Source organism: Heterodontus francisci, chromosome 42 (assembly GCF_036365525.1).
Source record: "Heterodontus francisci isolate sHetFra1 chromosome 42, sHetFra1.hap1, whole genome shotgun sequence".
Taxonomy (NCBI): domain Eukaryota; kingdom Metazoa; phylum Chordata; class Chondrichthyes; order Heterodontiformes; family Heterodontidae; genus Heterodontus; species Heterodontus francisci.
In genome coordinates, this window is record NC_090412.1 from 18611181 (window position 1) to 18624664 (window position 13484).

The following is a 13484-nucleotide window of genomic DNA, read 5'->3' on the forward strand; positions in this document are numbered from 1 at the left end:
CTAACATGGAAAGAATTCACTATTTGAAAAAAATGTCACAATGTTTACTCACAATCAGAACAAGTCAGCTGGATGTTTACAGCTGTTAGAGGAATTCAGTTTACAAAACTGAATGCTTTCCATCCCATAATTAGTAATTTTCTTTTGATTGACTTCTTTTGTGAGCAAGTTTCTTGGTAACACTACAGAAAATCATTTACTGCTCAAACCACTTGATGTATTTTACTTTTTCAGTCATGACCCTAACTCACTCTAAGCACTTCCTGGGTCAACCCCCATTTTGCCTTCATCACTTCCTATTCCAATCCTCCAACGGGCTGCATCTGTGACTAACCATGGCCAAAATCCAGCAGAGAACAAGGATTAGATCCATTGCATAACAGGGTGTCATTCCATAATGAAGAATGTGTGGAGATATATAACTGAACAATATAATCCAGAGTATAAAAATTGAAAATGCTTTACTCAGCAGGTCAGGCGGCATCTGTGAGAGAGAAAAAGAGTTAATATTTCAGGCTGATGACCTTTATATTATCCAGATTACTGGGTAACAAAAAAGTGGTGTAATTAAGAACTCCAAATCATATAAGCCCGTCCTGACTGTAAGATCTAATAATAGCACAAAAGGGACAAAGAAGCCATTGGCCCAAACAAAAAATGTGCAATTTCCAGTCTCAATGTTTTCCATATGAATCCCATGCAATTTTATGATTGTTCAAATAGGATATTTGATGGACCATCTCAAATAAATTTTAATGGTAACTAGAATTTTACTCTTGTGGTATCAATCAGAAAGCAAGTCTAATATCATCCATGCTGATGAATTGTGATTAGTTTAGTTTAGTTTAGAGATACAGCACTGAAACAGGCCCTTCGGCCCACCGAGTCTGTGCCGACCATCAACCACCCATTTATACTAATCCTACACTAATTCCATATTCCTACCACATCCCCACCTGTCCCTATATTTCCCTACCACCTACCTATAATAGGGGCAATTGCTAATGGCCAATTTACCTATCAACCTGCAAGTCTTTGGCGTGTGGGAGGAAACCAGAGCACCCGGAGGAAACCCACGCAGACACAGGGAGAACTTGCAAACTCCACACAGGCAGTACCCGGAATTGAACCCAGGTCGCTGGAGCTGTGAGGCTGTGGTGCTAACCACTGCGCCACTGTGCTGCCCAATAAGGAATTTCCTTATTGGCAGTTAGTGCCAGCTCATTGACTGGAATTCCAAACTGCCATACAGCCACGTCACCATAACCCTTAGACTTAGAAACAACCCTGGCCTCAACCTGTTTGAATATTTAATAGATAGCTTCTTCTCTCGTTTTAAAGGCTCCATTAAGTGGTTCCTCTCACTGGTCATTCAGGACATTGGAGACTGCCTGTAGCACTCACTGTCCTTGCCCAGGGATATGTTAGTCTGTCATCAAAGTGCTGTTTATAAGTTCAGTACGGTCAAAAACTACACTCACAATCTGCAGCCCTGTGGGAATACAAGGTTCACACATCAATACAACAGCTATGTCCTTGTGGGGCCAATGGGAATGAATGAATCCCAATGGGATGTGCACTTAATAGGGTCAGCAGCTTCACAGCAACCAGTCTGGGGAATGTAGCGTCATTATTCAAAATGTAATTACATTGATTTGGACAAAGCAGAAAGAGGTTACATTTATATTGCGCCTTGTCACATTCTCAGGACCTTCTAAAGCATGGATTATTTTGGAACTGTAGTCACAGTTGTTATGTAGGTAAATGCAGCAACCGCTTTCCACTTGGAGAGGGCCCACAAATAGAAAATTAGATAAATGTCTGGCAAATTTGTTCAATTGTTTGAAGGACAAATTTTGGCTGGAGTACTTGCTCTTTTTCATATAGTAACACACTTGTACAGGCAAACAAAGTCTTACTTTCTTATTATCTATATGTAAATCTTGGAGGGGGTTTTGACCCCACAACCTTCTGAGTTAGATATGAAGGTGCTACTAACTGAGTTAAACTTAAAGTAGTTGAGGTAATTAAAATTGTGATGTGACAGTAATTTTTTTCTTAATTAACAAGCAAGAATGTGTAACTGATCTCCTTTGTAAGGGCCACAGAAAGTATATATAGCACTTCTCCCTTTCAAAATTTGAAGTAATTGTGAGCATGCTGTAGATCTAAACTTTGATGGGTTTTGATTCCTTTCCTGTAGTGTTCCTGGTGGAACTTAAAAGGCAGTTATTGTAAGCAGAAAATCTATCAAAGTCTTGATGATGGAGGAATCAAACTGATGTATAATGTTTCTCTCAGTCCAACCCTGATCTATTTCCATTTATTTCCCAATTTTCACCTCTCCTCCTGAATTCACTTCTCTCGTTCTGGATGACGGGTCCAAAGCCACCACTGGCCCTCTGATAAAGTGGTTTTTCTTCATTGTGTACCTAGATGTTGAGTTGACTCAATTTGGGTAGAGGTTCATCTAGTTAAGTTTGATACTATCCTCCACCAACATCCAGGCAGTGTTATGCGATACTGAATGCTGATTTTTTTTTCTTCTCTAGCCCAGGACACTGAGACCAAATATAGGCTTCTTACCATTAAAAGCAACTAAACCCACCCAGACCCAAAGATCAAGCTCATCTGAAGACTTAATACCATACCTAAGAGTACATTTACCAATTGAGCCATCCAGAGTTTGCTTCCTTTACAGATGTCCAATAGAATATAGAGTCATTCACCATGTTTTGGACAAAATATATATCAGGTACTTTTTAAGTACCTTAGTCAACAATCTCTACCACAGAAAACTATTCCATAACTTTCAACAGTCCTTTGACCTTGAGTCTACTGGAACCTCCCTTCATACATAACATACGCTTCATCTGTAGACTATAAATAAATGGAGAACATTGCTGTTGTGCCTTTTTATAATTAGAAAACAGTCTGTCATTCCACCGGCAAGCATTTCACTATTCGATGGCTAATTTGTTGAATGTTTTGTTTGAAAGTGTCATGTGGAGCAATAGGGGCAAAAACAGAAACATATGATGGGACTGAATTCAGTGACTGCAGTTTGCAGGTGCTGATTCACGACCCGGATTTATCCCGGCAGTGTCATGTGTTGATGCCGAGTGACTAATTGCCAGATATTCAATTACAACTGTGTCTGTTGCCGAGACTCCCCGACGACTTTTCCAAGAATGGCCCGTCGGACTGGTGCAAACTTGTTGTGAGGAGCGGTGGGGGGGGGGGTGGTTAAGTAAACTTTTCGAGGACTGAGGTAACACTTCTCCAAGTTTATTGTCTTCTCTTGACTTTGGCATTAACAAATTGTCTGTCTGTTTCACATGTGCAAACTAAGCAACCGACCCGCAATCCCTGCAGTCACACGATGACTTTTACTCTGCGCTGTGATCAAAGTAGATGGAAAATTTCAAGTAGCACAGCTGGCTGCATTTTAGTTTGATTTACCAGGCAACCGTCTTCTATATAACACATGTTTCAGAGTTCTCTCCCTTTCTCGAATGTTTGCTGGAATCATGGAGACCTATGGCAGTGAGATATTTATAATAGGATGTGGGGAAGTGTATTGCCTCAACTGGTCCCCATCCAGCTGTAAGGAGATGTGGGTGAGATTCACATTGAATTGGAAAATGAGGAGGCACTGTAATTATACTAAAAAAACTGTATGTGAAATGCATCATTGAGCAGTAAGTGTTCATTAGTTGTTCATTGTTACCTGCACACCAGGATACATTATCTTTAATTTGGCCTTTTGAGCTCTGTAATGCTCTGTTTATTGTTATGTTGGGAAGGAAAACGCAACTCCAGCCAACTCTCTGAATCATAAGTGATGGCTCTGCTGCAGTCAGATCAGTCAGGAAGCATTATGGACTTAGGTTGTAGATTTCAAGGGGAGTTAAAACTGGTTTAGAAGCTGGGAGTGCAGCAAGTAAACATCTAAAATGTTTATTGTGGGAGCACCACCACAATGATGGTTCCAGAAGTAGGTCCATCACCACCTTCTCGGGGCTACTAGGTGTCAGCATTAAATGCAACTTAGCCTTCATCACTCACAACGGAAGAACAAATAATAAAGTGGCCCGTATGCTCCTCCCTACCTCTAACCAGTTCCAGCTAATTGGCTGCTACTCTGAACCGACCGCATATTCCCACTCAGTATGGTCTGGCACATTAAAGCAACCCCATGGAAGGGCCTGGCTTTCCCACTTCGTTCTAGTTACATCAGGAAATGCGGCGCAATGCAAGTTTTCCTCATCCCTATTGACTAGAACCAGCGGACAGTGGTTGGGAGGCAGGTGAGGGATGATTCCATAGGCCAGGGATGTCCAGAATGGGTAGGGAAAGCTTCCTAGCCTTCATTTTATCATTTTTTTTTCCCTCGTCCCCTTCAGTCAACCTTTCTGGTTTCAAAATAATTCAACCTCAGGACTGGGTTTTAATAGACTCCCCATTTTCTAGCATTGGAGTGACCCTTTTAAAAGTAAATCCTTTTACCTCCTGATAGATGAGGTGTCTCTTTTGTTATCATCACTTCTTGTAAAAGAATACAATCAGAATAGTGACAAGTCAAATTGTTGATTCTCCTGTTTTTTGTTCTAGGGGGTGCTGGGGACCGGGACCGAGACCGGATGGCTGTCAATCATGAAGCATTCCTTCTTATGGCAAACTCCCAGAATGACATGGAGGACTGGGTGAAAGCCATTAGGCGAGTGATATGGGCTCCATTTGGTGGAGGTACTGCAATACATCTGTATTAAGTACCAATATTAAACATGTTTTACTGTACTCAGCTCACTTTAGGACCCCTGCTAACAACCTCCAATTACTGATTTTCCACCTTCAGCCAGGAGGGAAGCTCTGGGAAATAGATTCCCCAAAGTTACCATCACTGCCCCTTTGTGAATATCTGACATGGGGCAGTTCCATATTTTGGAACTCATCCATTCATGTTCCTACATACCATGCTCCGTACACTGACCTGGCCAGGAATGGGCAAAACTCACTTAATAAAGGCAACATTTTTCAATGTTAGTCAAAACTTGGATTGACTTCTTGAATTTAAGGAAACCCGAGGCCCAACTTTTAAAAATATTCTCAGAATGTAGGCATCACTAGCAAGGCTGGCATTTATTGCCCATCACTTGTTGCCCTTGAGAAGGTTGTGGTGAACTGCTACAACTAGTAGGCTCCGCAAGATGTTTTAATTAAATAGAAGATGGTCAACTGCAGGATGTGTTTACAACTAGTGACCTGACTGAATAACACAGAACCAGTGAAGTTTCTAAAGTATTATTTCCAACTGTGGTGCCTGGTTATTCAAACAAATTCCATTAATCACCTCTTTAACTTATTATACACCATGAATGCAATGAGAATGATCCATCACCTTCAGTTTTTCCTTTTAAAAGTAGTATTTTAGTGCAGTTATTCACATCTCATTGGGTAGAGCAACACCTGATACATCCGGTGTCCAGGTCTCATGTAGGATGCATTAACATTTCCAGTTGTCCCTTTGAGAGATGATAACACACTGGGCACAGGGCTGTTATGTGTTTCTGGTTGTTGCTGAAGTTACATCGTTATAAAAAGCCCTATAATTCACTGGCCAATAGGTAAATGCATTTAGAATTAACATCAGCTTCTGATTGTGGTCTGAGATTAAACCAGTCTGTTCCCAACCTTGGTGTCAGATTGACTCCAAGATGAGCTTCTGACCACAATTCACACCAACACTAAGACCGTCTATTTCCACCTCCACAACATCGCCCAACTTCGCCCCTGTCTCAGCTCATCTGCTGTTGAAACCCTCAATTCATTACCTCTGGACTTGACTATTCCAATGCACTCCTGGCTGGTCTCCCACATTCTACTCACTGTCAACTTGAAGTAATCGAAAACTCTTCAGCCCATTTCTTAACTCGCTCCAAGTCCCATTTCCCTGTCACCCTGTGCTCACTGACCTGCATTGGCTCCCGCTCAAGCAATGGCTTGATTTTCAAATTCTCATCCTTGTTTTCAAATCCCTCCATGGCCTCGATTGTCCCTATCTCTGTAATATCCTCCAGCCCCACAACCCTCCAAGATACCTGCACTCTTCTAATTCTGGCCTTATGAGCATCCCCGATTGTAATCAGTCCATTGTTGGTGGCTGTGCCTTCAGTTGCCTAAGCCCAAGCTCTAGAATTCCCTCCCTACACTTCTCTGCCTCTCTACCTGGCTCTCCTCCTTTAAGACTCTCCTTAAAACCTACCTCTTTGGCCAAGCTTTTGGTCATCTGTGACCTCATATCTCCTTAGGTTGCTTGGTGTCATAATTTATTTTATAATACTCCTGTGAAGCACCTTGGGACATTTTATTACATTAAAAGCACTATATAAATAGAAGCTATTGATGTTGTTGTACACTGCATGTTATTTTGTGCTATTTTAGAAGCCTTGTCTTCCAGAGCTTAAGCTGAGGCTATACTAGTTACTAGTGACTAGGATGTGAATATAAGGCAATGATATTGACTGGAATCAAATGCATGTGCTCATGGAAGATTTTTTAAAAGTCTATCATTGGGTCCACAAAGTTCATTGTCATTATGCTCCCACAACCTCTGGTCTTGCATGTTCAGTGCCAAACCTTGGGTTGTGAACCATTCTCCATTCAAAATTGAGTGGACATTGCCTAAAGGCTTGCAAACCTTGTTCCCTGTCCTGAGAGCACTGCGGATTAATGCACAGTCCTCTTACGTTTGGAACTCAACTCCAAATCCAATCTGCATTAATGGATGAAACTCATTAGAAGAAAAACCCTTCAGTCAGTTCATTGAGCCTCTCTATCGATGAGTTATTTTTCATATTTTTGGAATCGATGATAAAAAGAGCTGCTATGGCTAATAAAATGGCAGAGAGGCTGAATAAAATGAATTGCTTACAGCTGTTGTTATTTTACTATGACGTTCATTCCATCGGCCGAGATTGGATTCAGATTTAAGTTGTCCAGATGAACGGAAAGTGTGCCAACTGACAGTTCACCCTCAGTACATGAAGCAAGGAATTCAAATCACTATTGTACGTCTGTTCTCTTTCCTTTGTTTTTGCCATTTCATGAAGTTTACTCAATTTCTGCGATGTGAGGACAGAGATCTGATTCTTAATGTTTGTGAAGGTGGCGGACATTGCTTCATTAAAATGACAACACGAAGGAGAGACAAACTGTAGTTTGAAATTTGTACAGTAACACATGGTCCTATGTCACACCACTAAATAATATTCCAACTGAATAGTCTTGCATTATGATTAATAACGATACTAATGTAATGTCATTGAGAATTGTACAAACTAACCCTCAATGGAAATAAAAATCAAGATTCCAGTAAGTGTTTAGTAAGCCATTGTCTGTGATAAAGTGTGACGAAGAAAGCAGGAAGATGGCAATGAGTGTTAGACAGACCAGTGATATGAGATGAGATAACTTAGTAGCGTCGAGTCAATGACCATTAGTCTGTCTCTTCATCTCTGTGGTTCCTGGTCATATAATCGTATTTATTTCTATCACTGGATAATTTGAATCATGCAACAGCAGCAGCTTATTGCATTTCTGTTTCGAATGATTCAGTGTCTGAGTTAGGAAACTGTGCCAAAGATACTATGTGAAGAAAAATGAGATGTGTTATAGTATCTGTCCAGCGAAATACCAACATGCATAGAATGTATTATAAAGTTATTAAAGGCCTGGCACATCCATGTGTATATTGCAGCTCTGTTTCCACTATATTAATACTGCCCGGCAAATTCAGAGCATTTTAATGACGTGTGTGGATCGTTTCTCTAACGTCACATATGATTCTGGATATGGACAGGAAATGCCCATGAAGACCAGCAGTGTAAAACTTGCTGACCTATACAGGTGGGCAGAAAACAGCAATCCCCCGTCTTCCCAGCATCCCCACCAGCATCAAGTGCCCCTATAATCACCCTTAGCTCGAGGCAGAGAATGAAGGTGATGTTCTGCCCCTTTGCAGACTGTATCTCGCCTTTCCACCACAGTGCTGTCTCCAGAGGCAGAATTGTATTATAAACGGGTTTCAATTCCATGGAAAAGGAACAAGACTTGTATATGGTGACAGACTGTTCGCTGGAAGTGTCCATTCAGTGTGAGGCTGTTACCATCGGCTCAGCCACATCTCAAGGGTGGTTAGTTCTGTAAACTTAAGTTATCCCTATCTCTTTAAATGCTTTTAAAGTAACAATGAGGAGATTGTTTTGCTCGTTATCTGTTGCTTTGTTGGATAACACGAAGCAGTTTAGTTTTGCTGGAATTTCTGGCTTGCAGACAAACGTACCCAACAATAATGTCCTTTTGAAATCCATCCTCCATTTTATTAACATTCCTCAGCTTTCTAGCAGACGACTTAACTCAAATGAGAATGCTGGACAAGGGAATAGGTCTTTTGCTGCTGAGATGTGGATGTGTGTAGATGAGTGATTATGCTGACAGCTCTCACTTGGAATAAACAAATCACTGTTTTTTGCTTATTTCATTTTTGAGATGATAGAATATTGAAGAAGTTGCTGAGGTAAATATTTTCAATAATGAAATAGCTGAGCTAAACTGTTAAAGGGACAATGTCTTCAAGAAAAAAAGTTTTGGGCACAGTCTTTCTTTTTAGAGGAGGGAGGTGGATCACCATTTTCATCAGAATGGCATCACATCCAATGAAGGGAAAGATTAGTTTCAATACAATCTTATGTCATATATTTGCCAGCAAACACTCGTTCGTAAAGCGATACCTCTTTGAAGTATCTGAGCCTTGGAATGGTCAGATTACTATGTAAATAAAGTGCACCAGTAAAGGTAGGGGGGAAATTATTGCAAGAAGATTTCCTGTCCAGCACAGAAATTGGAGCTACCTCCAGGGAGCTGCTCCCTCACCTTTTCATGCTTCCAACTGCTTTAAATAGCCAGGTGGGCTGCATACATTTCCCAGCTTCATCAAAGCAACAGTGAATCACAAGGCAAGGGGCCCATGAGACCACAAGCACAGATATCACCTCTGCTCACTTGTCCTCTAACCATTTCCCACTCCTTTGCAATTTCAGTTACTTTGGTGGGAATCTTCAGAGTCACTTTGGCCGCAGTCGTTGGGAAATGGCTCGTGTTATTTCACTGGAGGAATCATTGTGGATTTTTTTTTAAGTCAGCAAGTACAACTGAGCTTAAGGATTATTAAAATTTTTGGCAGCAAAAGTAAAGTACTGGAAATCTGAAATAACAACATAGAAAATGCTCAAAAACATATAACATCAGGTAGCATCTATGGAGAGAAACAGCAAAATACTGCATTATTTTGTTACATATGGTCAGAGCCATGGCAACCAAGCAAATTTTTACTATTTTACGTATGAAAGAAACAATTTATCTTTCAATTGGTTGAGGCATCTTAGTCTTAGGAAGGGGAGTTCTCCTTAAGGATAGTATGCTGACCAGAGGTAACTCTGATGTGACCTCTGCCCATTAGTCTGGTCCTGCTGTGACTGCGACCCATTTTCCTCAGTCTGGGTCAATTACCTATACAGGCCAGGCTCCCAATGGGATCTTTAATCTTCAACAACAACCTGCATTTATATAGCACCTTTAAGATAATACAACATCCCAGGGCACTTCACAAGAGCGTGATCAAACAAAAACTAATGCAAAACCAAGAGGAACATTAGGACAGGTGACCAAATGCTTGCAACGGGGGAACGCCTTGAGATGTTTTGCTGCTAAAGACACTATATAAAAACAAGTTGTTGAGATCAGGAATTGCCAATTGCAGTATGGAGTCAAATTCAATTCCTCAAACAAAGCAACCACAATAGAAATATTGAACAAGAGGAGACCATCATTCAGCTCCTTGAGCCTGTTCCACCATTCAATTGGATCTGTGTCTTAACTCCATTTGCCCATCAGGTTCTGTAACCCTTAAGACACTTGCCCAACAAAATTCTTAACAATCTCAGCTTTAAAATTTTCAATTGACACTCCCCCACCACGAGAAGATTTGGCAGCACCTGGCAGCAGCAGCTCGAGGAGAATCAGCAAGCAGGATGAATTGTGAGGGAGTGAGGGACAGAATATCACTCAGTAATTCTTATTGCTCTGAAACCATAAGGGAGTAATGTGTGTTATCCAATGTGCCTGCATTGGAAGAATTGAAGTACAGAGGTTTACAGAGTGACCTTGGAAAACTGCAGGGAGCTTCAATACATGCTGATTTTTTTTTTAAACCAATAAATATTGGCAAATGGACAACATGGCTGAAATGTTGACCATGCAAAGGCTTGGTATGTATCTGAAACAAGTACTTCAACCAATGGCAGGGAAAATTTCACCATCATGTGACCCCCAGATATTAAAAGACTTGCTCTAAATGGACAGAGAGACTCATTTTTTTAAAAAAAAGCATAAATTATTAATCTATAATTTAAGCATTAACAGGTGTCATTTATTTACTATTACAACATTTAAACTGTTGGTTATGAACAATATAATAATTTAAGGATTGAAACAACAAGTGAGTTACTTTCCTTCAGTTCACTGTTTTCAAAATCTTTAACCTTCCTTTTAAATCCCTCCACCTCCTGTTCTTCCTCTGCCGTCTTCTCCAACTCAATGTCCCCAAATACATCTCGAAGTCTGGTCTCTTTCACATTTCCCCCGTCCCACCCCTCTCCCCACAAAGGTAGAATGTTCAACCACCTACCCCTCACACATGGAAAATCTCTCCCCAAACCTTTCTGACATGCAACATCTCTCTCTCCAGCTTCAAACTCTTTCCTACAACCTAATTGCAACCAGTTTGCCTACCCTTAACCTTTCTTCTTCTACCTGCTTGGATCTAATCAGCACTTTATGAAGTGTGTTGGGACAGACTTACTAGGTTAAAGGCTCCACATATGTGGAAGTTATTGATTTAAAGTAACATTAAATCTGGTATGTAGGTTTACTCATTCAGGTCGATATTTATGGCCTGTAGACATGGGCGTGTGGCTTATGCATCAATGTGACTTAATTGGATTTCACTCTGAGTAAATATTAAATTACAAGTGTGGCTACATACAAGATTTTATAGTACATGGAATACCGTAAGACTGCTGTAGAAAGAGTGGTAGAATTGAACAGGGAATGACAAAACTCCATAAATATAATAGTTCAAAACACTATAAACAATTTCGTCCTTTAAATCCTGGTTTGAGAAAACATAGAAAAAAGCTTGTGCGTGGAGAGCAGAATATATTACAGTAGCCAAAGGGATTATAATTTATTAATTATAACTTTAAACAACTGAGGTCAATATTAATTGCATTATGCGACCTTTGACCTTGCTCCTGTCCTTTCAATGCAGACTTTGACCTGTTACACCTTTGTATCTTTTCCACCCTTCTTGCTCTTTATTTTTGACTCCGATATCTTTGGCCACTGTTTATATTTGTGCCCCACCTCCCTGTGCCTGTGAATCTCTTAACTAGCCTTGGTATCCAGGAAAAGTTACAACAATGTGTCCAAGATAATGAATAGAACAAATTTTCTGTTCATCCTTTATCTTTTGGGATTATCCTAGGCCTCTCTACCAGCAGTGCATCAAAACATCAGACTTCAATTTAGGTTTGAACTGTTGAGTGGATTTATTCAAAAAAAGATGAACAGGTGAATAAGCAACAAATTGCCCTTTAGAAACTGAGTGGCTTGCTAAGCCATTTCAGAGTCAACCACATTGCTGTGGGTCTAGAGTCACATGTAGGCCAGACCAGGTAAGAACAGCAGATTTCCTTCCCGAAAGGACATTAGTGAACCAGATGGGTTTTTAATGGCAATTGTTTCATGGTCACCATTAGACTAGCTTTTTAATTCCACATTTTTTTTTAATGGATTGAATTCAAATGTCACCATCTGCAGTGGTAGGATTCGAACCCATGTCCCCAGGGCTTAAGCCTGGGCTTCTGGATTACTAGCCCAACGCCATTACCACTATGCCACCGCCTCCCCCAGCTAATGTTTAGCTATACTTGCAGTCTTTCCTCCTGTATTTCTTAACCAGTGCTGTTTGAATGACTGGTGAATACGTTCATAATTGATTACCGCACACGTAACTGAACTAAGCACTGAGTCAAAAACAAGAAATGCTGGATTCACTCAGCAGGTCTGGCAGCATCTGTGGAAAGAGAAGCAGAGTTAACGTTTCGGGTCAGTGACCCTTCTTCGGAACTCGCACTGAGTCTGTGTTTGTTCGAAAGTAGCTTGATCACTTCCCTCGTGCTTTGTGGACAATTGTTCAAAACTTGCATCGTTTGAATTGAGAGTTGCTTGGGAAAGGATTCTGGCGGTCACTATATTTTTTAAACTCCTTCTGACTAATTCTGAATTAGAGGGACCTGTTTCTTGTGCATCACTGGCATACCGAGTGTCCAATTCGTGAGCGCGTATCAACAAGTTATGCGACTGTGGAGGCCATCACCATCGATTGTGATTGGTGTCCACACATAAGCACATCAAATAGGAGATAATGTTCAACCATCAGGAGCACAAACCACGGGAGAATTTATCTTCCCTAAACAGAGACTACTGAGGCCATCTAACACGGTACAGACCAGGAATAGAAAGGAAATATTTTTACAATTACAGTTCTTTATGCATTGTGCTGTAAAGTGGGGATTGATCTGAGGTCCATTGATAACAGAAATCTGTTAGTTGAGATCAATAACAAATGTTCAAACAGCTCGTGGTCTTTCAATTGATATTTAAGGGAACATTGATACAGCTCTTAATTTCAAAGTATCGGCCAAGAAATTTGACCTGGTGCATAGTGAGCGCAGCAACAGCTCCACATGCTGGTCTGTACCAGCCTGAGGCCTGTGCTAAATTGGGCTTCGGACCCGAGTTAAATGCCACCGGCGAGCTGCGCATTTCGAACTGACATCCCGCTGCAGTTTGCAGGTTGGGGAGGGCAGGGAACCAGTCGGAACTACCCTCCGGTCTGGGAGGGAGAGGGGAGGCAATTCCCGGGGGACATGGGTGGTGGGCCCGAGTGGTTTCTTTGGGTCTAGGAGCAGTACTCTTACTCTTGCTGAGCAGTACAAAAATAAAACCTGAAAATGTCATGGGCCTTTTTATTTTGGAACATCCTGAGTTAGACAATGTCAGGCACAATTAAGGCGTGGCAAATCACAACACAAAAGCTCGGAGGTATAACACTAATTTTCCACTTAGAAATGAGCAGTAATGCATCAGATTCCCCCCCCCCCCCCCACCCCCATTCACATCCCGTAGTCTTGATCATTATAGTTTGTCTTGTTTCAAAGAAATGAGTTTTTCCCATGGGAAAATTGTTTCTGCAATCTTTTTACAGAGATGGAGATTTGATTCAGAGTGTAAGGCATACTTGTTATGCTTACATAGAGAGCATGTTTATCCAGTAACGCTAACACTGAGATTACAAAACT

General features: G+C 41.0%; 1 protein-coding gene across 3 annotated transcripts in view; it reads left to right on the forward strand.

The window, feature by feature from the left end:
* The window catches only part of LOC137355492 (rho GTPase-activating protein 22-like), a 330838-nt gene that overhangs the window by 277719 nt on the left and 39635 nt on the right, over window positions 1-13484 (forward strand). For all 3 annotated transcript variants that reach the window (XM_068020688.1, XM_068020689.1, XM_068020690.1), the window contains one exon: window positions 4615-4749. In XM_068020688.1, coding sequence (XP_067876789.1) covers window positions 4615-4749 — 135 coding nt within the window. The remainder of the gene's footprint in view (window positions 1-4614; window positions 4750-13484) is intronic.